The 27,494-nt window shown below is 35.4% G+C and overlaps 1 protein-coding gene across 3 annotated transcripts in view; it reads left to right on the forward strand.

Annotated features, from left to right (window-relative positions):
* The window catches only part of LOC124366407 (neprilysin-1-like), a 157,044-nt gene that overhangs the window by 51,348 nt on the left and 78,202 nt on the right, over positions 1–27,494 (forward strand). For 2 of the 3 annotated variants that reach the window (XM_046822933.1, XM_046822934.1), the window contains exons 2-3: positions 1,615–1,839; positions 7,735–7,888. In XM_046822933.1, the coding sequence (XP_046678889.1) occupies positions 1,618–1,839; positions 7,735–7,888 (376 nt within the window). In that variant the 5' untranslated portion in view covers positions 1,615–1,617. Of the gene's footprint in view, positions 1–1,614; positions 1,840–7,734; positions 7,889–13,187; positions 13,330–27,494 lie in introns of those variants that run through there. The other variant, XM_046822935.1, reaches the window with a different exon arrangement.

Here is a 27,494-nt window from a genome sequence, read left to right on the forward strand (position 1 = left end):
TGAGATAACTTTTTATTTTTTTGAACCGAAGTTCATTATCTTGGAGGTTGTTACCTTAGAAAATGTACATGCCATTAACATTAACGTTAATAATTTACCCAGGCTTTTATCTTATGAACTTAAAAGCAATGCTGCCAGACCGATATGTCGCTGGATGATAATTTGTTTTTTAAATCAGTTTCAAAACATTGTACGAAATATTGATTGCAATCAGTGTCAAAATGTTTACGAAATATTGACTCTAATCAGTGTCAAAATGTTTACGAAATAGTAATTGTAATCAGCATCAAAACATTGAATGAAATATTGATTGTAATCAGTGCCAAAGTATTGAACGAAATATTAATTGTATACAGTGACAAACATTGTAAGATATTGATTATAATCAGCGCCAAAACATTGTACGAAGTATCGATTGTAATCAACACCAAAACATTGTACGAAATATTGATTGTAATCAACACCAAAACGTTGTAAAACATATTGATTATAATCAGTGCCAAAACATTGTAAGACATAATGATTATAATCAGCGCCAAAACATTGTACGAAGTATTGATTGTAATCGACACCAAAACATTGTACGAAATATTGATTGTAATCAACACCAAAACATTGTACGAAGTATTGATTGTAATCAGCACCAAACATTGTACGAAGTTGTGATTGTAATCAGAGCACAAACATTGTAAGAAATATTGATTGTAATCAGTGCCAAGACATTGTGTGAAATATTGATTGTAATCAGTACTTAAACATTGTATGGTGTTCTTCAAGGGAGCATGATAGATTTGTACTTTTCCTCTTTTATATACACAACGTAATAGTAAAATGTTTTTTAACTAAACATTACTAAATTAGACTAGATCCGGGTACTGAAATATTTGCAGTACCGTCATCTTAAATAAATTTAGATTAATTGTGAAAAGTAAGGTAACCCCTATTAATGCTTATTTAAATGTAAATGAGGAAAGAACTCCGAATGAAACGAATTCAAGCAATAAGTAATTCTGACAACTTTGTGTAAAAGTTTGTGAACTTATCAGGTGCAAGAATTAGTAAAGACTAGTGAGATCCCGTTCTTAAAAATGTGTTGTTTTTTATACCCATTAATTCGGAAAAAATATTAATAAAGAACAAGGTTCAAGATTTCCCGTTACAATTGCGTCCACTTTTCATCCTAAATTATCAAATATAAAGTTTTACTTTGAAAATCCTTAATAGTATGAATTCATAAACGATGTTAGCAGACAATATCTTAAACAAATGCCAAGTTGCGTGTATAAGTTTTAAGATATGTTAGCCATGCAGACAAAGAGACATGTCCAGACCCCATGCAGAGAGTTTCTTTCCTCACTCTAATATCTGGGCTGATACGGGTTAATTTGCTCAGCTCGTTTTCTTAGGTGGTTTAATGTCGTTCAACATTCGTTTTGAGAATTCAGCTCCAAACAGTCAACTGATTCTGGTAATGTGTCTGTAACTGTGTATTAATTGATTGTCTGACATTTTTAACTACGCCACCATTATCTGCCTCCCGTGCACGCTCCTCCCAAAGATTTCCTCAACTCTCTTTGTCCTGCTGCTGGAGGATGACACTCCCCGATGTTCCAGGAGATGGCCAGTGAGGCGCAGCCCCTGACGACCACCACGACAGCGCACCCCACCATCGTGGTGCCGAATCACCGCCACGGCCATGACTACAACGGGTACCTCCTGCAGCCGGACGACACCCCCCAGAAAACCTCAGACTGCGAGCTGAGGATCCGAGAGAACCCTCTTAGCTTCAACGCCTCCACCTCCCCTATGCGCGGGAGCGTATCTTCGGGATACCACCAGGTAGGATATGATCTGATGAGGTGGATGTAAGTCCTTTGTTATCTTAGCACAAGAAGCTTAGAAATAGCACCTAGCCATACAAGGATTTTTGCGCTACTTCCGGAGTGACAGGATATTCTGGATGGGTAAGGTTTGTGGTAGGGGCATGGAACTTCCTTCTGTCAACATCCACGAGGAAGACTTTTAGAGCAAAACCTTAGTCATGTCTTCTTGGAAGAACGGAAGGCCAGCTCTGTATCAGCCACAAGCAGGCGAGGGGTGGTAAGTCCTTATGTCTAGGCTAGCAACTGCCTTTAACCTTTAGGGATCTCCACCAACTCCAACAGTCATCTCCCACAGAACTAATGGATCTATCCTTGTACTGTAATATCTCGAAATTTGCGGTTAGTGATGTGCCGCTCCTGGACATACATAGGGTTGCCCAGATTTAAGTGACACCTCTGTTTTTGCTGTGCCCAGTGTATGTTCATCTGGAAGGTATAAACCAGCCCTTCTGGAAAGTGAACCCTTCTGGGGTGTGTTTGTTATACAAGTTTAGAGTTCAAAAATATAAACAAATCCTAAAAGTTGAAAATACTTTAAATACATTTACTGCAACAATGATACAAAATCATCCTGTTAGAACAAGAAAGAAAATAGAAGAAGTTTAAAACTATAGTTACCTTAACTGTGGCTATAGTCTAATATTAATTTATTTTCATAACATTATACTCTTGCTAAGAAATCACTTTCAATTCCTTCTAAACCTCCAGAAATAACGTTATCACCAACCGTATTTATTCATGAACCATGTATCCTCATAATCTGTAAACACTGTCTATAATCTCCAACGTCTATGTGATCTGAAAAACACTATTCACGATCCATGTATTTTTACAATCGTACAACATTATTTATAATCTCCAGCGTCTCCGCAATCTGGACAACATTATTCGCTCTACACATATTTTTTCAATATGTAAACCTAGTATAATCTCCGGCGTCATCGTTAGTTTCTACGTTAGTCATTCTCGTATCCTCATAGCTTGTAATACACTAAATATAATCTCCGGCCTTCATAATCTCTACAATACTATTCACTTATACTCATAACCTATAAAAAAACTGTCGGGATTAGTTCCAAACTCAGCCACTACGGAGCAGCACCAACATTAAATTAAATTTTATTTCCCCCCTTAATTTTCAACCGATTTGAATGTTCTAATCTGATTTGTAAACTATATGATCATAGAATTTGATGTGTAGAAGCAGAAAATTTATTTTATTTATTATAAACAAATTACTTAACAGAACTCGTGTTTAAATTTCAAAATGAAAATTTGCATGTATCAATTTTGTGGGAATTTTTTATGAATATTGAAATTTTTACTTTAAAATTCGGTTGAAGATTTTAATCAGAATAATTTTTTCTTGATTTTCGGTATTTATCTCACGTGCCCCAAATTTTCAATGAATTTCTTTAAAACACATTGAAACATAATATAGAATCATTCCTTTGTATATCCCAGAGCGATAAAGTTCAGTAAAGTTCCTTCTTTGAAGTTTTATCTATTGTTAATATAAGAGTACGGTAAAGAAATTCTCGTTTAATTCAACCCTCGTGAGTTTAACAAAGGAGGGAAAACTAAACAACATTATTGTGAACAACCAACCAATCAAAACCAACCAATCCTCCTTTCCAGGCATTGTTGTACTTTTCAATTATTGTTTCCCCAAGAAAATAATGTGCCCTGAAGAGTACAACTAAACTTGGGCGTTCATTGCAGTGCAAAACTTTTTGTATCTCTGCAGAGCTTTCAACTTCCAACAAACTTCTGATGGTAAGACGTTAGTTAAAATGGCTGCGGGGCTTGAACAAATACGATAGTTCGAGAATCCTGTTGAATCCGCTTTCGTTGCTCTGAAGTTTTATTTAACGATTTCTTTAGCGTGCAACTTATTAATGGTTTTTCGACGCCGAACTTTTAATTTAAAGTCTATTTCTGTAAAAGTTCGCGGAATGAACAAAGCGGGTTGGTATTTTATTTTAAGAGTCTGTGTCGCCTATTTTATTCACATTCTAGAAGTTTCCCACGGATTTGCAAACTTTTCGTAATCTTTGCCCGTGAATGAGCACTTCTGGTTCGAGTGAATTATATTTCCAACGCCGATGTAGAGTTTACCTTGTTGCCACGATCAAGAAGATCTGTCAAAAGTGTACATACACGTACATGTACTTTATTATAAAATGGTTTAACACTCAAGCTTACAAAACTTAGCGCCTTCAGATAATGTTTTGCTATTTAATACACGTAACTGTGTCGTAATTGCAGCTTACAATTTGCGGGCACATTGATACACTTTTACATTTTGCAGCGCTGCCTGGTGGTGAGTTACATCAATGGGCATAGCGTATAAACCTTCTACGTGGAAAAATACATACATATTTGCATGATGATCGGTTAAATATTTTCTGAGTCTTTAAAGGACATACATACAATATATACCGGACGTTATTTACTTAATGTAGGATTGAACCGGAATACTGTTGTCGATAACTTAGACCAATTTGTTATCTATTGGATAAGTATGACTGCATAAAAGATAAAAGAAGGCCGCGTACACCATGCCTTTCTATTTTTTTAAAGGAGAATATCGTGATTTACTATGTCGAATGTCTTGCTGAGATCACAGAATATACCGAACGTAAGTTGTTCTCTGCCAAGAAGTGTAATTACACATTGATAAATCTGTAAATTTCAGAGATAGTTGATTTACAAATATGGATGATTGAGGTAAAAATTTAAAAAAATATTCACCGTTAAAAGTTTTAAACTTTTTTTGGTTAAACCGTAGAGTTTTACATCGTCTTTTGACTAAACTGTTCAAATTGGAAATATTATGATTCTGGAATATTCATTGGCTGAGCGGTAGCAAAGCCTATTTTTAAGAAGAAGCTGATTCCCTTATAAGCCTTATTCTACCCGTCATCATGGGCCACTGGCCTGTACGAGAATCTTATCAAACAGAATAAGGGGGAGAACCGATATAGTACAGTTCGAGGACTTTGGCTGTGCGCGTGACCTTGAGTGTGAGGTGTTTGGCGGGAGGGGTGGCGGGGTAGCATTATGCGCTGCATCCCGAAAACATTTCCTGTGACTCATGGGTAAAACCCTCCTTTCAGGAATCGTATTTGCCCAAATAACTCACCACACTCGCTAAAATTAGTTTGTTTTGTGACAGTGCCGATTGTGGTGGAATTAAATAGTAAGATAATACCGAATAATAGTAATAATATGACTTATCCTTGTTTTTCAGTTGTTATAGTGTTGTTTAACGTGTTTACGAAAATAACGTATTTGTCAATACTAATGTGCAAATCGAAATCGTAAGTTTAAGCGATTGTTGCGCCGTCATCTCAGCGTAAACTAGCACGTAAACGCAACCCGCCACACAGATAGCGTTTATTTGTTGAAAGGGTAATATTAGGGCCCTACGAGCACAGCTAAATTCCTCTAACTGTACAAGGTCGATGGTATACTGATAAAAAGTGCAAAGGTCACAGACAGGATTTGAACCTGCGGTATCTCTAACTCAGAGGTAAGTCCAACGTCTTGGACCGCTCGGCCACCGGCACTCCCGAGGGCTAGAAAAATTGCATTTCTGTCTATCTATCTGTCTGTCTGTCCAGAATCTCGAGAATTAACAAACCGTTTGAAATGTTACATGACGCTCCATCATTTTTACAAGGCCAATATCGAGTTTGAATATGGTGCATGTCACGCAAAAGGGATTTTGCAGAGCGTTGGCGATCATTTTTACATTGATCTTACGGGTAACGATGATGGCTACGAACAAATCACAGAAAGTTATATGTAATTTTAATGTGTGAGACAGTAACAACTGTAACCTAACTATCCGCAGAATGTTTGGAGAAAGATTTCATTCGTAGTCTTTCATTTTTGCATCTCAATCCATGGAATCTGATTGAGCGTATCACTCAAAGGTACAAGATTGAAATGAGCTATAGACTAGAAATTTTACATGCAACATCAGTGAAGCCTGTTATGCTGCATGTGGCATGGCGTACTCCTACCTTCTTGCAACTTTTGAAGTCACAAATAACTTTGAACTTGGCGCGCTGGAAGAATGTCTTTGAAACAAAAGGAATTCGTTGATTGCTCCCTGTAAAATTCGAGCCTCTGTTGTGATGCCCGTCCTGATCACATTTCCTCGCAAAATCAACAGCTGTCGCTCACTCAAAAAAAAAAAAAAAAAAAAAAAAAAAAAAAAAAAAAAAAAAAAAAAAAAAAAAAACAGAACATTACAGTTTGGTGTGAATATCAGTGTCAGTCACGCATCATGGATTCCTGGAACTGTTCTCTCTTGAGCCCTGCGAAAATCATTCGAGACGATTATTAAACAACAGTTTTCATCACGAAAAATAATATCTGATGTTTTGTAGCCTAGTAATTATTCCTCCACAAGAAAACGTAATACTATTTTACAAATTCATTTTGGTGTTAAACTCAGCTGTTTGAACAGGACCGTCAAAAAATAATGGAATGAAACTGGAATTTTAGTTGTATTTACATGGAAAGAAATGCTATACAGAGAACGATTTGTTTACTTCGGGAAAGTAATTTTTGAAGTTCAGCTGATTTAGCTACGAGGGAAAGGATGACTTTCGCAGAAGTCAGCTGTATTTGAAAGTAGCCCAAACAGAAAGATGAAAATTATTTTGTTTCCAGTATTTATAATATTATACATATATATTATTCCCATAGTTTACCATTTTGTTAAATAAATAGATTATATTTTTCGCTAGTCATAGATTTATATGCATTAATGTCCATTGTGTTTATACCGGGTGTCTTAAAAGTCCCCCTCCCCCTAATTAACTTTCTTACGAATAAAAATAGAGTAATTTAATTTGGGTGATGTTTATATGACCAACTGAGGAGTTGTTTTATGTATGAAATTTTTTTACTCCCCCCAAATGGGGTATTTTGGTGGTAAGTCAAAATTGTTAAATACGAACCCCTAGCAAGTGACACGTCATCACGCCTGAAATGTTACAAAATATAAGGCGCATTTTTTATCAAGGTTTTCCTTTTTTCACGAAGTACATAGTAGTCATTTCGAGCAATTCATCTGAGTGAAATTGAGTTGAGATTTGAAGATTTTTACCATTTAATTTCGTTACAAAATTATTCACAATCAATAGGGGTCTATAAACCAATTCAAACTTTAATTAGCCACCAAATTTGATAGGGTAATATTAGAGACCTCTAGTTTTTGCCATTCTTCTTCTTTTTTAATACCTTTAAAATGAGGTGTCAAAGTTAATGGGGAGGGGGAGGAGACTTTTAAGACACCTGGTGTAGTTGCTTACTGTTTTTTTAAATATTTATTTATTTTTCGACAAATAATATATCTAAATATAAGAAATAATATCAGCTTGAGATTGAAAAGCACATTTTTATTTCCAGCTAAACACAATATATTGTTTAAGAATTTTCTCGTCTTTATATAGTTACTAATGTCTTAATTTAGCTTATTCTTTGAGTTAACACAAAAATTAATTTTAATTAAACTAACCTAGCCATTCTCGTGTTTGTGGGTTTAACTCTAAATTAGAAGCCCATAGTTCTGACAGGACATGTTGGTGGGGTGGATACAAAATTCTTTAGGCTTTGGCTGTAAAGACTTTTTGTCACTGACTACCCGTTTCTTCTCCTTGCAAATTTGCTTCCATCAATAATATTCAATTTTGTCATTTCTATCCCATCACAAACTATCTATATATAAAGCATTAGGCCTATCCATGAGCAGAACAAAATTATTCATACCAGCTCCTTTGGATCTTTCCCCAGGCACATTTTACTTCGTCTCTATCAAACCTTTCTGTTTCAGATACCCAGGAGAGCCTTCGTCTGGTTACGGCTGGACAGGTCGGGGTCCTCAGTGGAACGTCTTCTCCTCATCTTCGTCGTCATCCTCCTCCTTACTTTCGTCTGCCTGCTGGCCATCCTGGTCCTCAGCAAGTTGCAATGCTCCTTCCCAGAAGGTATGATGCAGAATTACTTTGATCGATGTCCTATGTTTGAATTTTGTTTTTGATGGTGTAAGGATTGTGAAGGAAACAGGATTTTCTGGACATTTGCCATCGTTCAGTGATACAAAAAAAAATCAGTAACATTACGTTTCTAGATCTGCAATCTGAGTTTTGACTACGCTCTGTTTAGATTTGTTTATTTTAACCCAGTTAGTAATTATGTGTTAGGTTAGTTATTTACCTGAAGAAGAGATCAGGTTGCAGATCTCGAAACGTAGTGTTACTGTTTTTTTTATATTTTGTTTTGACTTAATACAGCATCTGGAGTTTTTCTACGTTTTCCATACAATAACGTTACGTAACTTTTCAAAATATTAAGTTTTTGATTATAACGTCGGTTTTTTAGTTACAAAATCTCAACAGTATATCTCGATTATACATTAAACTTTATTTTTACCATGGGTGACTTCCTGTGATGTGCTTTTATGCCAGCCACACTCTCTAGTAATTTCTTTTATTAATTAATGTGTGCTATTTTCGTTCCAGTAGAGAAAGAGGAAAATATAAAATAAGTAAAATCTACAACTCACAAAATTTTTTAATTTAATTGTACTAATTTTCCGATAATGTTAATACAGTACTGACTAACCTTTTCGGAACGACGTAGTTCAGATTGAAGAAGAGATCAGATTGCAGATCTCGAAACATAGTGTTACTGATTTTGTATATCACTGAACGATGGAAAATGTCCGGAAAATCCTGTTTCCTTCAGACATTGATGTGTTCAAACAGTTAGAAAATTAGGGGATTTTCCGGAGAAGTTTAGAGAAGTGACACTAGTGGTTACACTTAAGGAAGATAGTATAGTCTTAGCAAATAGTGACCTTTTCAAGATGGTGTCAGAATGTTAGAAAACACTTAAGGTCTAAATGAAGATCAGACCTTTTGGAGGGGAATTGTTGAATATAATACAAAACCGAGGCTAGAGTTGGTCCAGATTGGGGAAAGTGATGTTTGGTCAATGTGGACAGTTTGGGAGCGGACAGCGAAACAGATTTGTTTCGGCGTTCCAATCTCAATTTAAGCTTCGATCCCGACTGGTCTATCTCGACAAGCAACCTCTTTCCCCAATATGGACCATACCTTTAGCCTCAGTAACCTGTTCTCATACAGCAATCTTCACCAACAAATTTTTCGGTATATATAAGTGTTTTCTAAAATTCTTATGCATAATCTTATATTGAATTTGTGGTTTGAATCACCAAAGTACTATCCAGTAGTAATCACCAAAGTAACGACGACAAAACTATTAGTCTTTGTAAGGCTTCAGATGGAGATTCCGTTCCGGCATCAGACTTCAGCTAATGGACTATTAGCGAAATTGTTGGTCACGAATATGATCTCTCCAGCCAAGAATAGCAATGCATCAAATCTTGTTTCATGTAGATTTCTCGAGGGTGCAAAGTATCTTTTTGTACATTGCGTCGATACGAAGTTTTAAGTCTTTTTCACCAGGAATTCTTTAAAAATTCCTTTTTCTTGCTAACGTGTATAGAGAAAGCCTTCCACTGAAGTGTCAATCATAAAAAGCTACCAAGTGGATCTCATGATTTATTTGCCTAAGGAAATTTACCAAAATATTTTTCTCATTTTTGATTATCAATCGTTAATACCTCTTATCTTTTTAATTTGTGGAATATATGTGGAGGCGAGAGAGAGGGAGAAGAATTCCAGAAATACAGAAATAAATTGGTTGTATTATATAGGGTTTGCCAGTAACTCTCTGGGAAAAGGTATACCATTTTATTGCTAAGGTTTAGACAAACATATTTCACCATATGAACATGGGTCTTCAATGCTTAGTTTCCTATCTGTCTGTCTGTATGTGTTTTTATTACAAAATATAAAAACAATATCTCAAAAATCAATAAATTAAAATATACCAAAATTGGCTCCAATGTTTACGATAACATGGCCAGTAACTGAATAAAATATCATTAAATTATCATTCTTTAGTATTTTCGAAATGGCGGCGATTAAAACTTACTTTGAGTATCTTTAAACCGGCGGTTTCTTCAAGAGTTACAAGGATAACAGTTTTTAGAGGATATTATTACAAATAATGACCAAAAATTATTTAAATCGAATTATAAATCGTTGATATAGAGCAGATTTACTGTGACAAGACATGGCCCACATTGAGAGCTGCCGTTTATTTAGTTTTTGTACTGTTGGCTATTCGCTGAGAACCTCAATGTGGGCCATGTCTTGTCACAGTAAATTTGCTCTAAATCAGTTATTTATTATTCGATTTAAATAATTTTGGTATCGTTATATTTGTGATAAAACTTCTAAAAACTGTTATTCTTTTAGTTCTTGAGAAAAACTTCTGGTTTTTAAGATGTTCAAAGTTTCAAAGTTTTAATGGCCGCCATTTGAGAATACTAAAGATAATTTCATGATATGTTCATAAGTAACTACCCTTGTTATCATGAACAATTGAGCCAAATTCGGTGTAATTGAAATTATTAGTTTTTAAGATACTAATTTTTTAATAAAAAACACATACAAACACATAGATGAAAAAATAAGCATCGGAGACCCATGTTCATGGTGAAATATGTTTGTCTTGACCTGAGCATAACGTGGTATACCTTTGTCCAGAGAGGTACGGAACACTCTATATAATAAAAATGTATGTAATTGTATATACACTGCAGAACTTACCTGTGGCTCTACAACCGCTACTTCCATTAGACCTCATTAGAAGGTAGTTTGGCTCTGAGCCCAGTATAGTTGCTCGACCAGCGATTGCACTCCAAGGCCTCCTCCTGCCAGAGTAGTATACGGCGTAGTCCACGTGCTGGGAGGCCGTGGCGTAATCCGATATACAGGGTCAGGGTTTGTTTATAGGCAAGGAGGCCAGTGGAGGTCTTGGCTGATCAATGGCAGGTGAAAGTACTGTTGTCCTTAATTGGCTGTTGGACTGATAAGATAAGATAAGATTTGTATTGATCATCAATCAGTACATGCAATAGATCACGTCAGAATAACAGCAAAATAATATCAAAACAATGTAAATTGTAGTCATCGATAGAAGACGCAGTAGCCTACATGCAAAAATATATTGTAATAATACAATATGTTAATGAGACAAAAGTGTACTATTTTAGCAGAACAATACACTAAAAAACTATCCAACTGATGCCAGATGAATAAAACTCTGATAAGTAATAAAACGGCCTTTCTACCAGCCACTTATAAGTAACCATTTTAAAATTACTTAATGTAACACTCTGAGCATTCAAAGGTAGTTTATTGAATAGATTTATTCCAACGGCCACATATGAAGGTTAAATTTTTGAAAGTCTCGTGAAAGGTTTGCTGATCAGGTTAACGCCCCGAATACAGTGAATATGAATGTGCTTATTTAGTGTCAGGTTTTGAAAATTATTTTTGACATGGATCAAGCAGTAAAAAATGTAAAGATTGATTACCGTAAAAATGGCTTCTGTTTTAAAAGTCGGCTTACAATGACCTTTGAAATTAACAACCACTGTAAATTCTCATTGCTTTTTTCTGAGGCATTATAATTTTTACAATATCAGATGCAATGACCCACAAGAACAGACCATAACTAAAGATGCTCTGAAACAGTGCAAAGCAAACCATTCTTAGCGTATCATTGTAAACATAAAGTTTTAGTTTCCGCAATAAATATACCACTCTGCTCACTGTTTTATGAACATAATCAACTTGTATATGCCAAGACAGCGTAGGATCTAGAAAAATTTCTAATATTTACACTATTCAATGGTTGTTCCTTTCAAAATTGCTCTATTCAGACTAAATACCATGTATTCGGTCTTCTCTGCGTTCATAAAACATATTGGCTTTATACCAAACTTCGGCTTGATTTAAGATAATTTTTTAAATCATTTGAACACTAAATCTAATGAAGGTTGAGTTGTATGAAAAGTAATGTCGTCAGCAAACATAACTGATCTGAAATTGACATTGACTGATGCTGGGTATTACTCAGTATTGTTATATAATATTGTGTCTTTTTTGTACGACAGTCTTGCTCTTTACTCGAGAGTCTTTTACAAGAAGCGTTACATGATCTACATCATATCGCTTGGCTTCTAAAATGTGAATTTGGTTCGGTCACAACTGTTTGGGTATTGCTTGTAAACATACTAACTTGCATTGATTCGAACATATTGTACTGAACGTTATATAACCGAATAGGCTCGTAGAAAATCGATTAGCTATACTAACAATATCGTCGATATGTAAAATAAAGAGCACTGGGCTTGGGGAAGGATTCCCAAAGTATTAAATTGGGTTTACTGTATGACCGTAATGACGTCTTCATCTTTTTTTTTGTTCTCTTAGAACAAGAAGCTTATAAATTGCACTTTGTCTTGTAAGAACCTTTGCGCTGCTTCCGGAGTGATAGGATATTCAGGATGGGAAAGGTTAGGGAGTAGGGGCCGCCTCCTATCGAGATCCATGAGGAAGAATTAGGGCACTACATCTCAAAAGTCATCCCGGAAGAAGGGGAGGCCAGCTCTGAATCAGCCTCTCCAGTCAAAGTAGGGGATGGCACACCCTTGTTGAGGTTAACAAGAACTTCTGAGGTGAGGGAACAAACCCCACCAACTCCTACAGTCATCTTCCACAGTAGACTAGACCTATTGAATTGCCCATGAACCCCAGAATCTCAACATTTGCGGTTAGTGATGTGCCGCTCCTGGACATCCATAAGGTTGCCCAGATTGAAGTGACACATCGGTTTTTGCTGTACCCAGTGGTGGATTCAACTGGTAGGTAAAAACCAGCCAGAAGTGATCCCTGCTGGGTGAGTCTTCACCCTTACATAGTACGGTACAGCACTGGTTTGCTCCAGGGACTGCCTCTCGTTGGTCCTGACCATAATTTGTCACCACACCAGTCCGACTGGGCAAAGGGCCCAGGATTAAAAGGAGGGGTTGAACGAGGATACCCTCCTGATGGTACACATCGCGAGAAAAGACTCCCACTAAATATTCCGCGGTTTTGCGGTACGAAGGTTGTAAGCGAACGTGAACCACGGCGAGGGTGAGGGGCACAAAAGCTACACACCTCGATAAAGAGATCGGAATATTTAATCATCACATTAGATACTTCGCACGGCGAAAATGAAGGGGACGCGACGCTACCAAATACAGCAGAGAGAGATAAGATACATTTATCTTATCTGCGACCAATCAGAGAGGAGAAGAGATAAGCCGATATTTGCATAGCCAGCTGGTCAGTTCATTGCAGTTGTACGCAAACGTTCACGTTGACCGATTATTATACAGTTAATAACGTAATAGTGAAATATACAGTCAGTATACTTCCTAAAATGTCACAGATCATCTTCTATTTTTAAACATATTGCTGGAAAACTTGCAGCGACAACAATTGTAAGTAAACTGAGAGTACTAAGTTTTATTTCCGCTTTGCTCATTGATCCCTAATAACTTAGATGTAACAATTCCTTTTCAAAACTTTAAATTGACAAAACTATTGTGAAACCCCAGGAGACTCTAAAAATGTATAATTATAAAAGTAATTTGAGTTTTTAAAATACGCTTCATTTTTAACAAATTTAACCAATAGCAGACAAAGAATATTTTAAACAAATTTGAATGAACTTAAAATCTTTTTTAGTTGAGACAGGCTAATGAACTTGCCTAAAGCATACGTAAGTACTTTGTCCCTAATAAGCTTAATTGTTAATCAATAAGAATTTACTTTAATTTTCCTTTATTAGTATAACAGTAGAGCTCATATTTAGTATTGTTTTTGTTTATTGTGTATTTCTCAACACTCTGTGAGGCCGTTATCTTGAATACCTAAAAGATGTAGAAACTATTTGAGAACAAATGCTTTTATAAGTGAAATGAAAATTATGAAATGCTGTTCTTTTTGCTCGACAATGTCTAATAACTTAGATATTCATATTGATATTATTATATGATCAGCCACCATCTTGAAACAATAAAAGATAACAAATGCGTAAGTAAAGCAGTTGTCCGAATTTTGTTCAAAACGTGGCATATCTGGTATACGATTGAGGTATCGATATAATAAATTGTGATTTACGTTCTACTCAAATTGGAGCGGCCGCCATGTTTTAATTATTTATTGAAGACTGCCTTATCTTCTTAATATGTCTCCAAGCCATGTGTAAATACTGACTCTGGACCAAGTTTAGTTTGAATAATATACGTTAGGATCATAGGTGTACTTCTTTCGTAGAGTTCACGAAATAGGATTTCTTAGAAGGCCACACAAATCTGATAAGAGAATTCTACCTCTCGCACAACTTCCTTACGAGTATTAATCTTCTTTCTCTGTTTACAATAATAATACCGTTTACTTCTAAAGCTACGACTGTTAACGACCTTTATAAAAGCTGTTAAAAATCTGATATTAAGATTCAAGAATAGTGCATGACTGAAAAACAGCAAACACAACTTAAAATTATAACAAAACAGAAATTGAGGAACCTACAATAAGTTGTAAAATGAACATAAATAACGTTTGCCGTTTCAAAAGGGTCACTTTATTTATATAAAGATTTTTAACGTTGAAGTTATTCCCTGACGAATAAAATGCATTTGCTAGATTGTGAACAATGTTGTAGCAAAGCTTCTTCAGAGTTATCAAAGTAAATAGAGTAACGGGGGAATTCAAAGTGAGATACAAGAGTTCTTACTTTATTTTAATTCATTTTTTCTAAGTTTAAATTTACTTTTAGTGTCATAATTATTAAATCAGAAGTGACAATAAGATCATTATAAAAATCACATGAATAGTTTAAATAATATTTTAATACGTGACAACTTTTTTGTTACGAGCTCTAAAGAATATAATAAAAATGTAAGAGTAGTACTATAATTCAGGTAATTGAATAAAATTGTATGGAATTCGCAGAAAGCTCAACATTGAAGTTTTCTTGTTTATTTCTGAATCGTCAGAATTGTTCTCGACGTTATTCTGTCACCATTATGTCACAGCGGCATCTTTTATGAACTGACAGCAGCTGTCATGACCCATGTCATTTGAACGCCAAAACGACAGCTTGTCAGGTATGTCCGTAATCTCAACACCACAAAAATTTGTCAGGTTTGATGCATTATTTTACTTATTCCCAGTTATTGTAAATAGCGTTATACAGAGTGTCCTGTAACTCTCCGGAAAAATGTATTCAGTTTTATTGCTCAAGTTTATTGCAAACATATTTCACCACATGAGCATGGGTCTCCGATGCTTAGTTTCCAATCTGTCTGTCTGTATGTGTGTTTTTATAAAAAAAAATTATTATATTAAAAAGTAATAAATTTAATTATACCAAATTTGGCTTAAATGTGTATGATAACAAGGCCAGTTACTGAAATGAATATAATGAAATTATCTTTTATATTTTCAAACTGGCGGCCATTAAAACTCTTAAGCTTTTATGAATATCTTAAAATTAGCATTTTTTAATAATTGCAAGAATAACAGTTTTTAAAGGATTAGTTCACAATTAACAGTATATAAAACGAATAATAAATAACTGATTTAGAGCAGATTTACTGTGACAAGACATGATCAACACTAGGCAAAATATTATTAAACCAAAATTTAATATGATAACGAAATCAGTAAAACTTGAAATTATTGTTGTGAATAAAGAAGGTCCAATTCTATACATCCAATTCCGGTTATCATATTCTATTGTAACTGTTATTGTGCTACGCCTGTTGAGTTCTTGATCTTAGTTTCTCGAATGCATTATGAATAACGAACGCTAAATTTGCTAATTTAAACACACATAATACTTCTGAAGTTGTTGACTTATATTCTTCTATGTAAATAATATTCAATTATGTCTAAAATAATCTTAATTAATATCCTGAGTAATAAATAATTGATAGTTCAATTTTTGAAATTTCTCACAGAATTTGTTCAATTCATCTTGGCTGGAGTATTCATTTCCAAGTAACACTCTCTATTCATTCGGTAAGATCCTCAATGTTTCGTCACTATTTACATACGATTTGAATGCTCATCTGCATATGTCGATATAACATACGCAGGTCAAATCTACATAAATAATAAGAGTTTTAAAGACTGCTTATTGGTTTTATACGTTTTGTTCGTGAATATATAGACCCCCTCTTCCGTCGGCTCTATGTAAACAACCCAGTCGCTGATGACAATCTTGATGATTATTCCTGCTGCTTGTAATGAAGCTAGTTCATTATTCACCTACCTAAGGTGGTGAAAGGAACCTACATCACGTTCTTGATTATAAACCTGTGTGACGCTCTTTTGTACACTACACACACCCCTGGGAATACAACCAATGTTGTCTTAAAGATTACTACGCTCTGTTAATATGAGTAATAACATTCAAAACACTGAAAGTGTGTATTATTATTATGTGTATTATATTTCATAAATTGCCATTACCATAATTTTATATTCTTGCAAATAATTGTTTTATATTACTAGAATGCAACAGGAAAAAGTAGTCACTTCAACATGGAACGACAGTCACGTCCTCTCACTAGCACGCCTACTAGTCCCGCCCCTAGCGGCTACAAAGCGAAAATGCGTGATGCGTGACGTACCGTGACGCGAAACGAGAGTTTCTCCCCCGTGCAAAAAATACATCCTTAGCCCGCCAAAAGACATAGATACTTCAAAAGGGAGCGACTGTAATGCCTCACTAGCACGCCTGGATAGTCCCGCCCCTAGCGGCTACAGAGCGAACATGCGTGTTGCGTGACGATCCGTAACGCGTGACGTTCCGTGACGCGTGACGATCCGTGATGCGAAACGAGAGTTTCTCCTCCGTGCAAAACTTACACCCATAACCCGCCAAAAATGTAGTCACTGCAAAAAATTTGAATCAGTTTCAATTTAACATATTTCCGTTTTACACGAACAACAACTGGAAATAGCAAAAACGTCTACTCAGTAAATTGTACTTAGTTTTATAAACATCATAATTTTTACACCATACCAACAAAACATAACAATTATCCTCCGATATTTTTCGTACACTTTCCCAATACCGAATCACGATCAATCAATCAAGTATTCAATTATCGTCGCGACATGTCAAAACATGTCCGCGTTACGCCATTGGAAGTACAATAGTTGAAGGTCATGTTTATTGATGAATCCAGCTGCAAAGGGGCAGCTGTAGCTGTAATTAATCAAACTGTAATGTCAATAGAACAGCTGTCGCCAACAATCAATAAGCAGCACCGAGTCAACAATCGGTGGTCGGTAATGTAATCAGCTGATTGGGCGGCGCGGCGTGGGGATTTACTATTTAAACATAGTCTTGTAATGGATTGTTTTGAACATAATTAGCTTTTAAAAATCTATTTATATCACAATAAGAACTGATTTGGTGAAGGAGAATTGTTTTTAAGACGCTTAAGATAAAATAATGTTTGCTGTTAACGTTTTAGGGATATGGCCCCACGCTTTTTCACTTCCCTATATTCCTGTACAAACAAACATGTTTAATAACTTAAATAAAGACATAAAGGACTTAACAATTCAATTAAAAAAATGTCGTGCCTTTACTTTAATTAAAAACTAACGTGTGCCTTTACACTGTTAAGGAACTTTACGAGACTGTATCTTCCTAGTCATTAGTTTTTTAGTATTTATTTGACATTTTTCCATGGAATCCTTTTAGAGAATAAATTCTTCGAAGACTCTTGGAGCAGTTGGACATGTTTTAAATATTACTAAATGTTAATAATAATAAAAACAATACTTTTCCAAATTGTGTATTTTTTGGGCGATTCCTTTCGAAACCAAAGGTTTCATCATCGGGCGACTCCACAAATAAATATTTACATTATTTTTATTGCAACTATTATTAAAAAACCATATGGTTCCTTCGCTGTACCAGCCCTGAAGTCAGTAGTCTTCGCAAGGAGTGTCGTCGAGTAATCAATCTTAGCCTACTGGTTTGAAGTGTGTTTTTGAAGATGGAAAGATTATGAAGGAAACAGGATATTTGCCCTCGTTCAGTGATACGAAAAATCAGTAACGTTTCAAGATCTGCAATCTGATCTCTTCTTCATAAACACTAACTACCGTGTTTTATTTACCTTTTTTTGCGAACGAACTCCCAAGCAGTTTTTGGTAGATGGGGGTACGCTACACTATGAGTAGCGTAATGCGCTTAGCTGCAGTTCCATGCTAAATTTTAACTATAGGTCAACTCGTTCTCGATTTACTCCTGTGGAGAATTAGGCTTCGCTGACGCTCAGCCAAGTCTTCTTGTAGAGATATGGACCATAATCGAACTCAATATGGAAATGTAGATTCTTGTAAACTGTCAGTCTTAATCCGTCAATTTATTCTCGAGTAGACAGGAGGAAACTTTGGCCTGCCTCTTGAGTGACAGGCTTCACTAACGCTCAGCCAATTACTTGAAGATCTTCAAACAGCTGATTTATACAAATAGCTAACCTATGGTACAATTTGTAAGAGTCATTAAAGATGAATAAATTTGGGTCTTTTCGATATACGACCTTATATTTTTGAACGTTTTCTGCGTTTAAAGAAGGTTAGGTTAGGTACAACAAGACACTGCGACTGCATAGGTAGACCGGGACCTGCGCCAATACCAGATAAAACCGGATTTTGCGATAAGATAAGGAACAATGTTTACTGGTCGCCGCTCACTGATTACTGCTTACCTATTTTCATGTATTGATGTAACACGGGTCTAAAAATGTGTTCATAGCATTATTGCATCAGAGAAACGCTCTTACTAAACGTAGGAAACGTTTAAAGAAATGAGGTCGTATAAAGCAAAAGACCAATAAGTTTAATAAAAATTGTGTTTAGAATATTCTTTATATAAAATACACCTTTTAAAGTATAATTAGTATATATTACTTATGTATAGATAACTGCACACAATCTCATGCGTTATAACTATCACATATACAGTTGCGTAAACAACAATAAAACCTCAGTGCGGTGGTCAAGGGCAAAATAAGAAAACTGTTTTAGTACTTGGATTTCAACGTAGCGTTCAACCAGAATAACTCAATTACAAAGTGCACTCGTATTACATTACATAACTGTCCTAGAGTCCAGAGATTGTAAAAGTGTTGAAATGGTGTAATTGAAAATCTTTAAAAGATTAAATCATCGCCTGACGGCTCTCGATTCAATTTGACAGCGAAGATAGGAGAGAAAAGGTGGCACGTTATCATTCATGGTTTATTCATTGGATGTTTTATAACCGCTCGCTATTATGAGAGAGGGTGTCGGCACGATTAATATCTTTTATCAAAGAAATTCAAGTAGGGAATGTTTTATTCTTTTTATTTCCTCTCTTTCTCATCTTTTTTTAGGATTTAACTCCACCAGTTTGTTCCGAGACTGTGTCGTTATGAAAAAGGAACAAATTTATTGTTTCTTTGCTTTAGATTATTTCAAATCACTAATTCTTACTCATCCATTGTTCACAAATGAGACTACAGGAATATGCTTAAACAAGTACATAATTTTTGGTTTTATGGAAAACATTTACACAATTCACAAATAAATAGGAAATTCAGAAGGTTTTTCATTTTGTTCTCTTTGTTATGGACGTATTGAAAGAATGGTATGATTCCGGAAATTTGCAATCGTTGCATATTAAAAGAGGGAACACTACGTTTCGAAAAGTAGAATCTACCCTCTTCTTCAAGTGTCAAAAACCCTAAGGTTAGCATAATAGTCTAGAAGCAGAGATAAATGCACAAACTTTTTTTCCTCTAAATCGAAAGAAATGAATAAAACGTCTGCGGCGCTAGTCTCTTGAAGGTCGAAATAGGATGGTATTAAAAGGGTTAACAATTAAATGATAACTGTTCTCAAATAAAAGTTTTCCTACCTTGACATATTTAAAACTACTTGTGACACATGTGCTGTGTATAAATGTTAAATAAACGATAGCTATTCATATGCAGACCCTTGAAGATGGCAAATTTCACAATCCTTTAAAGGGTTTATCCGTAATGCGAGGAGGTATTTCTGGAGGTGATTCCATGAACCAAAATAAAGAAACCCTGTCCTATAAAGGTATGTTCTAAAATGCTTATTTTTCCCAGGGATCCGCTATTTTCTTTTTGTTTTTCTTTTACTAAACAATTTATGTTTCTAGAACAGCATAACCGATCGAGTTTAAATTTTGAACATTGCTTATCCATACAAATATCATGTTTGCAAAAAATAACAATTTAGTTCCTTTACTCCGTTTCAAAATGGTGGCCTTATTAATTGTTTTAACTTAAGAAACCCAAAAACCGAAAATGTTTATAAAATTTATCAAAAATAATTTGTTGTGGCCCATTTAATTTCCTATCTAGCGACATAACTTTTAAAACAGTTTGTTTCTTAAATGTAAATATTGTTAAAACAATATTAAGTCCTTGCATAAGCTACTATTTCATTTGTCTACTAAATAGGATATTAATCAAAATATCATATTTAAAGTGAAAACGAATCGGCTGATAGTTATGCATTGTTAGTAAATGCATGATGAACAGAAGCATAATTGTAATAACATGCAGTGTGAGATGGTAACATTGTAGGTATGAGTGTAAGGGATAAATATTCCAATACTTTCAACGTATTGAGGAGACGCTGGGCGTAATTATTAATACTAGACAACGTAATCGCTCTTCTTATCTGGATTGAGAATTTAATAAGTGTTGTGGGGAAAGGAGGATTAGTGGAACATTATAAATTCTGATTGGATCAGACTTTTTATACCTTTAATGAGACCCAGAATGTTATAACCATTTCTCCATATAATACTACAATATTGTTTCCTTAAAAATTATAACTTATATAAAAATTATTTTATTATAAAATTTGTGAAGTAATTGAAATTAATTTATTGCATTTCATTATTAGTAAGCTGTACTAACAGGCATACATCAGAAATTATCACTATAACAGAAAAATATATACGAATTATTAACCCATCATTCATAATTCATAAATAGAGAGTGAAGGGCACCAGTACAGCTAAGCGGATAGAAACAACAGTAAGTCAGTGACACTATAGACAACACTCAACATACAACTGAATCTAACAGTAGTTTACATGCCACGGCATTACGTGTGCGCTGCAATAACCTTTCATCCTCGAGAGTTTGGAAATCAGAAGAATGTTTTATGTGATCCTAGTATTTTTGAATATTTAAGTGTTCCCCAAAAAGCTTAATATTTTACACAATTTTCAAAAGCCGGGAGGACATGTCCTCATAAAGCCGGACGTCTGGTCACCCTGCTTGACATCAAAAAAATACTTAGATATGACATAATCTCAAATGGTTTCTCAGTTAGGTGATACGTGAGAGTGACAGAATCCAAGAAAGCTTGTGTAAAACCCGGAGAGTCACCCACCTGGTATTCTGAAAGTGATACATTAGCGCATTTGTGTCAGGGGGTGAGTGAGGTGGAGGGGGGAGGGGGGCTGCTGAATATTTAACGTCAAGTGGCCTGCAGTGCTGCCTGCTCCGTTGTCATCACACTACAATACCCTTTGTGCAGCGTTTCTCACCCCGGCTCGTCTGGGGAACGACGCGTTCAATTTACATGCAGAATCTAGGAATCAGCTGCACAGCTGTTGTGCACAAGATAAAAAATTCTGTATTTGAATAGATTTTCCATAAGTGGCGATATGGAAAAATTAGTTATTGAATTATTTTCAAAAATTTCTTGCTTAAACTAGCCTTTTGTATAGCCGCTGTAGCAAAAAGCCATGAGTTTTACCCCATGAGAACAATGATAACTCTTAAAAACTTTTACGGATTTATTTTTTTCGTATTTCTTGTTGTATTTATTCGCATCCAAACGAATTTTTACCTTTTTACAAGACAGTACAACTTGGAAGAGGAAATTAAATTATTACTTAAAAAAACTACTGCAACGTTGAAGAAAGGTCAGAATTTATTTTTAAATTTTATAAATAACAATTTAACTACAAGTTTTTGCAATGCGAATAGAGCTAGATAGATTCCTGTGATGGGATTTTCCACAAGTCTTTTGGAAGATTTTAGACAACAATTGCATTAATAACGTAGTGTATTAGTTGTAATCAAATAAATTAAAAAATTAAATTTTATTGGCAATTGTGGAAAATCCAGAGTTAAATTTCAAATATATTAAAATTACTTAGTCTTGGATGGCTGTTCTCAATATTGGGGGCTAAATTTAAAATTTAATTCTTCAAAGTTCTAAGTGTTCCTTAAATATATTTCTTGGTACAACAATTTAACCAATGTTAGACTATGGAAGTTATGCAGGAAATGTAAGTAAAAGGTCGAGTAATGTAATAATAGAAATTGCAAGCACAAGTCGTCTTTTCCATCACGTAATGAAATTTATTCTTCCGGTTCTACAAATCCAATTCAACAGTAACACAGACCTACAGTTTAGCGGTCTTTGTGTGACCTGGATAAAACATGTTGGGTCTAAACTCGTTTTACACTAAAATCAAATTATTGAATAAGAGGAAAACATTCGCTGAGCTATTTCATTGTGAACGGGTTTCGTTATTGTAATTCTTGAGGCAGACGATAAATAAATAATGTTCATCGTTATGCAAACACTGGACATTGTGGCTACGGCGGTTATCGCGAGATAACCGGATCAAGCAACGTCGAGCGTGGTTGCTGCTTGGATGGGTAACCGCTGAGCGGATCCTGTCCTTGCAAGCAGCCCGCCTGCCCGGCCATTGGTAGTGGTTCGCAAGTCACCTTTAAGCCGTTGGCCCCCAGGATAAATGTTAGAGAGAGCTTCCTAGTTCTAGCTTCGACTGGTAAAATGAGACACTGTTTACTTTCTTTTTGCACCTGGAATGCTGGAATAAAAATAAATACTGAGATAAAAAAAGTCGGCGACGAAGAAGCTCAACAATTTGTACCTAGACCTACAAAATAATGTAATCTAAATGAAGATGTGTTCTCATTGTCTCATCATCAAATGTATTATTGAAATGCGTACCTGTTTGCATTTTTGGCGTCTCTGATGTCGAAACGATGCAAAGAGTTCGTTTCGACCTTCTCGTCGCTGACTGTTTTGGATCTCTTCAGACGAACATGACTCCAGATTTCAGGAGTCAAGTCTGTGACGGAATGTAAAACGGAGCTGAACTCAATATTCGCACTGAAACGTGTTTAGTATACTGGCGTCCAATATCATCATATAATCATTTGAAAAATAATGATGTACCTAGATGTCGGTTAGAAGGGTTAATCGGTTTTAAATGCCGTGTTTACTACCGAAAACGAATGGCCGTAGTTGAATATTGATGTAGTAGTTAAAAAGGTTTGGACGTGAGTAACTTAAAACTAAGTTTGTACGAATGGGATTAATAATTAAGAGATAAACTGCACAGTCCAGTTTATGTGATAAAATTATACTTTAACAGCTAGGCGTTTATAACAAAATTATAAAATACCGTTGTACATGTCGATAATAAAGAAAATATCCTTAAATGCTTTTTTTAATGTGAGAGTGCTCTCTGGAATATTTGAGAGTTTCTTTCTAAATTATTATAGGTTTTGGATTAGGCTCAAAAATTATCTGAAACCTTCTGTGAACTATAACTTTTGACGTGTACTTCTTGGCTCTTCGTGGTTAACACAAAGTGTAATAAACAAGATGGCGACTGTTAACAGTAACTGGGTTGCACTGTTTGCTGTTTGCTGTTCTGAATCGCGCGAAAATATTCTGCCAGCACGTGTTTACCACCAGCGCAGCGGTCCGGTGAAAGACACTGTACAACCTGTACAGATAGGTTAAGCCATGTATGCTCCCACTCATCATTTGTCATGAATGGCAGACGTTTTTAAAAACACATTCTGTCTGGCTTTGTTTCTTTTGTAGAAACCAGTAAATTTGTTTTGTGTTTGCAGGCAACCAAATGCGTAGCAGTCTAGGCTAAATTTGAATGTTTAACCTCACCAATATGATTGTGCCAAATTCCTATTATTCTACTTATGTTTTCTACTTAAGTAACCCCCAGCGTATATACCACTAACTGGCTTTTAGAATCACGTTGCTGTGGCTCCACCAAATCTCTTAAAATTCTAGAAGGCTCCAACCTATACCAACCAACTGGTTTCCAGAATCACCTACCTGTGGCTCCACAAAATCTCTTAAACTTCAGGAAGGCCCCAGCCTATACCACCTACTGACTTTCAGAATCATTTATATGTGGCTCCATCGATTTTCTATAAATTTCTGGGACTCGCCTATACTACCAACTGGTTTTCAGAATCACCTACCTGTGGCTCCACAAAATCTCTTAAACTTCAGGAAGGCCCCAGCCTATACCACCTACTGACTTTCAGAATCATTTATATGTGGCTCCATCGATTTTCTATAAATTTCCGGGACTCGCCTATACCACCAACTGGTTTTCAGAATCCACCAACCTGTGGCTCCACAAAATCTCTTAAAATTCAGGAAGGCCCCAGCCTATACGACCTACTGACTTTCAGAATCATTTATATGTGGCTCCATCGATTTTCTATAAATTTCTGGGTCTCGCCTATACCACCAACTGGTTTTCAGAATCACCTACCTGTGGCCCCACCAATTGATTTAAACTCTGGAAGACCCCTGTGTCTACCACCAACTGGCTTTTAGAATCACGTATCTGTGGCTCCATAAAATTTCTTAAAACTTCTTAAAGACCCTAGCCTATAACACCAACTGACTTCAGAATCATCTAGCTTCATCAATTTTCTTAAAACTTCTGGAAAATCCCATCCTGTACCAACAACTGGTTTTCAGAATCACATAGATATAGTCCACGAAACTTCTTACCTTATAAAAGACCGTAACTAGTACTAATGATTGGTATTTAGAATCCACAAAGAACTTTAAAATCTTATCGCGAAGCCTCGTAAAAGCATCTTAGAGGATTACTGGTCTCTAATAGCTAATTATGTCAAAACTTTTTCATTTGTTGCGTAAACTAAACAGGAATAAGTGCTTCCTCTAAGCGTCTATAAACTCTTTTGAGACAATCACTCCACTATGATGGCTAGGTGGATGCACACTGTGATTTCGTGATTCATATGTACTTTATACATTGATAATTGATATATTACATCATAATTATATTTTGTGCCCTTAATTATTATTTATCCCATAAATCTTGATAACGATCCATCAACAACTCAACTTGAACTTCCGTCCACCTTTAGAGAAATAGACTCCATTAAATAATTTGTAGACTGTTTCCTTGCTCTCTGTTTTACATTTCTCGATGTACTTAATCTCAAACTAATTGGGAAGTTTAAAATGGAATCCATTTGTGACTTGTTAATACTAATGTGATATTTTGGCATCAATACTATTATTAAAAGGTAGGAACCACCCTTAACAATAATGATTTGTATGGCTCATTCGATCTTGAGATGTCCTTCGGAGAGATAGACATATGGACACAAATCCACCCTGCAAACAAAAGATAATTTGTGTCACCCTGTTAAGGATAGACATGCCTAATTTGAAGACTACAGATTAAATTTTTATCGAGATACCTTCGCTAAAGTTACACTACATCTGTTACCACGTCACATGTTAAAATGTCACATACTCGGTTTGATTATAACTTTATTTACTCTGCAGTTATCTCGTTGCCAACGCGGTTACCCATAAGACCAATGCAAAAATATTCGCTAACGCTCAGCCAAATCCCATGGAGCGAAATTCAACATCATCTACGTCGATGAAGCCTATTCAGGAAATGAAGGTTCTTTTAGTATCAATTATATAGGTCAGTTTGTTTTCAATATATTGTGCGGATAGACAGACAGACAAAAATCAACCTTTTCAATCTCCTGGAGTATTAGGCTTCGCTAACGCTCAGCCAAATCCCATGGAGCGAAATTCAACATCATCTACGTCGATGAAGCCTATTCAGGAAATGAAGGTTCTTTTAGTATCAATTATATAGGTCAGTTTGTTTTCGATATATTGTGCGGATAGACAGACAGACAAAAATCAACCTTTTCAATCTCCTGGAGTATTAGGCTTCGCTAACGCTCAGCCAAGTAATTATGTAACACGCAGGTGTCGGGAAGTTATTAGATCCTATTAAATTGTTATGACACATTCAAGCTTCTATGTTTAAACCCTTCAAGTAATTCTAGATTGGCCTTCCATTTAGAAATGTATGTGGTTCTTGCAAAGTATTAATTCTATAGGCCAGTTTGTTCTCGAGATATCGTACGGAAAGACAGACAGACAAAAATAACCTTTTTCAATCTCCTGGAGTGTTAGGCTTCGCTAACGCTCAGCCAAGTAATTATGTAACACGCAGGTGTCTGGAAGTTATTAGATCCTATGAAATTGTTATGACACATTCAAGCTTCTATGTTTAATTAAACCCTTCAAGTAATTCTAGATTGGCCTTCCATTTAGAAATGTATGTGGTTCTTGCAAAGTATTAATTCTAAAGGCCAGTTTGTTCTCGAGATATCGTACGGAAAGACAGACAGACAAAAATAACCTTTTCAATCTCCTGGAGTGTTAGGCTTCGCTAACGCTCAGCCAAATAATTATGTAACACGCAGGTGTAAGGAAGTTATTATATCCTTTGAAATTGTCACAATAAATTCAAGTTACTATATTTTAACCCTTTAAGTAATTCTAGGTTGGCCTTCCATTTTATCTGGTTCAAGTGTTGCTTTAGAGCATATATTACCAGACATATTATAACATTAAATATTAAGCTATTATTAAATATTTAACATAGGTGTATCGAACTACCACCTTTATAACGCCTTTTTTCTACATCCTTGATCCGTGATGCCCAGAATGTTTTCAAATATAACAACTGCGAGAGTAGAACGATGTATGCCGTAATGAAATGTACCCCTGAACAGCAGAATGCGAACCTTTGATGAAGATCAAACACATATCCAGTGCCTTTGATCAAGTAGCAACCGGCTCCCTTAATTATTTAACCAAATGAAAGAATGAAGTTCTACCAATGTCCTCGGAAGTTCAAAGGACTACTAATGACTCTGCGATGTTCGGTAGGTCTTTACTTTAAATTTGAAGCCACCATTAGTTAAGGTTGCTTAATATTTTTCTTCTAAACCTACACATGTGTTCTAAAGATTTTGGTAACCACGGATATTTCAAATCTAAAGAAATTCACTCATCACTAAAATGAGTGGAATATTTTATAAACCTGTTATTATATCAGTTGTTTTTTTATAACTGTGCTTTTATTACTCAAATTATTCTTAGCTTGGCATTGATATATTTTAGAATATTCTTTTTTATTCTGAGTAACCAAACGTTTCAAACAGACTTTATGACTCTCAAGGAGCAAAGATCCAATTTATGATTGTGACAAAAAGTGTTGTAATTTTGAGTTTAACTCCAGTTCGAGAGTAAACGATGTAAATGTTTCGTTTTGAGCTTCTTCGTCGTCGACTTTCTTTTGATCTCTTCAGAAGAACATGAATTTAGAATTTAGACACTACAAAAAAAGAAGGTTTAACTGGAGCTAAACTCAAAACTCAACTGA

This window comes from Homalodisca vitripennis, chromosome 7 (genome assembly GCF_021130785.1).
Source record: "Homalodisca vitripennis isolate AUS2020 chromosome 7, UT_GWSS_2.1, whole genome shotgun sequence".
NCBI lineage: Eukaryota > Metazoa > Arthropoda > Insecta > Hemiptera > Cicadellidae > Homalodisca > Homalodisca vitripennis.